The sequence below is a fragment of the Cyprinus carpio genome, chromosome B23, assembly GCF_018340385.1.
Source record: "Cyprinus carpio isolate SPL01 chromosome B23, ASM1834038v1, whole genome shotgun sequence".
Taxonomy (NCBI): domain Eukaryota; kingdom Metazoa; phylum Chordata; class Actinopteri; order Cypriniformes; family Cyprinidae; genus Cyprinus; species Cyprinus carpio.
The window spans coordinates 17,296,990-17,298,860 of record NC_056619.1 but is presented as its reverse complement, the minus strand read 5'-3'; the positions used below and the strand labels follow the sequence as shown (position 1 = coordinate 17,298,860).

The 1,871-nt window shown below is 38.6% G+C and overlaps 1 protein-coding gene across 1 annotated transcript; it reads right to left on the bottom strand.

Moving 5' to 3' along the window:
* Positions 1 to 605: 605 nt before the first annotated feature.
* birc5b (baculoviral IAP repeat containing 5b) lies at positions 606 to 1,871 on the bottom strand. Its single transcript, XM_042751236.1, has 4 exons — positions 1,543 to 1,871; positions 1,236 to 1,346; positions 960 to 1,076; positions 606 to 782 (listed from the first exon to the last, which is right to left on the bottom strand). The coding sequence occupies exons 1-4, from the start codon at positions 1,666 to 1,668 to the stop codon at positions 702 to 704; spliced, it is 435 nt and encodes a 144-aa protein (XP_042607170.1). The 5' UTR covers positions 1,669 to 1,871; the 3' UTR covers positions 606 to 701.

The following is a 1,871-nucleotide window of genomic DNA, read 5'->3' as shown; positions in this document are numbered from 1 at the left end:
AGGGGGAGATGGGATAGCATCTCTAATCCCTCGCCTACCCCATCCCAAACACACAAACTAAAGCTGTTTATACAGTTATCACTAAAGAACGCCTCACATTTGATTTCAAAGTATAGCATATTATTCCTCCAAGAACAACAACACCAAGATGAAATTTCCTTAATGGACATTGTTTCTTTCCTCTCTGCACCTCAAAATAACTGGCAATCCTCAGTACCAGAGCCCTCAGAGCCCTCCAGTGGTAGACTTGGTTTTTACCCACAGTTCTACCCAACTCCACTACTATCTACACAGTGACAGATGTCATGGGGCAACAGTTGGTATTGAGAGGGAGGGGCTTAGGGCCATCTGCCCAGGGTCAAGTTTGGATGGCAGAAGGTCTCACAAAAGAGAAAAAGTGGCAAATTTAGCTACATAGCTAGAATAGTGTCGAATACTTATTGATGTTCTGTTAAAGCACTAAAACCTGTGGTCATCATTTACAAATACTGTAGGTGGAGCGAAAGAAGGGACATGCTTCCCACTTCACACATTGCCACCACATGGTCTAAACAAACACCTTTAAGAGTCCAAAGCTGCAGGCATCAGAAAAAAAAAAAAAACAATGACGGAAAAAAAAAACAATTTATTGGTGCAAGTTCACAAACAGTATACCATTAAAATAATTTGTGGACCATTAAATAAATAAGCCTCACTAGATATCAAATAAGAGCTCTCAGGTTTTTGCTAGTGGTCTCCACCTCATCACGAAAGAAGGCTATCTTCCTGTGACCCATCTTCCTCTAAGGAGGAAATCAGTTAAACAGATTAATGCATACATTTTATTTTAATAATATACATATATATACATATAATATGTGTGTGTGTGTATATATATACAGTAAAGACTATATATATATATATATATATATATATATATATATACACACACATAAAACCACGAAAGCATTCAGACTTACAATGTAGATGCGAAGCCGCTCCTGTTCCAGCTGAAAGTACTCAATGGCTGTGAGCTTGTCAAATGTCTTTTTCATATGAAGAAAGGCACAGTTGGGGGAGCGCTTGGCATGTTCAGATTAATGTAAGGACAGTCAATAAAAACCTTTCACCTTTTCCACCCAAAGTCAATTATTACAATCTCAGGTTTACATCAGCATAAAAAATAAATAAATAAATAAACAATGTGCTCAGAAAAACAACAGCCATAGATAATAAAGGTGTTCTGCTGTAGCTCACCAGGGGTTGTCTTCTGGCTCCCAGCCCTCCAACTCTCTGAGACAGTAGAAACAGCAGGCTACGTCTGGCTCATTCTCACTAGGACAGTGCACAAAACCTGCCTTGGCCATCTGAAGAAAGGATTCAGAGGATCTTCATTACTCCTTTTAATTAAAGCAGCGGTGGATTGTAAAAGTGCCTATACTCAAAACAGTGCTGTCAATTTGACTTCCATTTATTATTAGATTAGATTATTAGATGTAAATGTAAATGTATTAGGCTAGTCAATTTCTCTCGCTCTCTCTCTAGCTTTCTTTCGACACTCACCAACTCTGGTGTGCACTGGCAATCTTCTCGAAAAGGCCACTCGGAAAAAGTCTGTAGTCGCTTTTCATAACTATACATCTGATTAAACGTCAAAAGTCGGGAAGCAATGACTTCTGCGTTAGACATTTCTGAAGCACCACCAGACTGCAACTCAACTTCACACAATAATCCTCGCTGAAAGTGGATGTTTAATTGGTTGGGTGCTTATTGATTGATGAATCGCTGACAGCTGATCAGAGGATAAACAAAAAAAGCTGTAAAACAAGATATTAAAATTTGTGATGTTACGCATGTAGACGTATCGACGTGTATTGCGTTGTATTGTTAAA

Excerpts from the sequence above, each read along its gene's own strand:
- birc5b (XM_042751236.1), bottom strand. The coding sequence starts at position 1,668 with ATGTCTAACGCAGAAGTCATTGCTTCCCGACTTTTGACGTTTAATCAG. Across the intron at positions 1,347-1,542 it reads GCCAGTGCACACCAGAGTTG|ATGGCCAAGGCAGGTTTTGT; the intron begins GTGAGTGTCGAA and ends TCCTTTCTTCAG. Across the intron at positions 783-959 it reads AGCGGCTTCGCATCTACATT|AGGAAGATGGGTCACAGGAA; the intron begins GTAAGTCTGAAT and ends TTTCCTCCTTAG.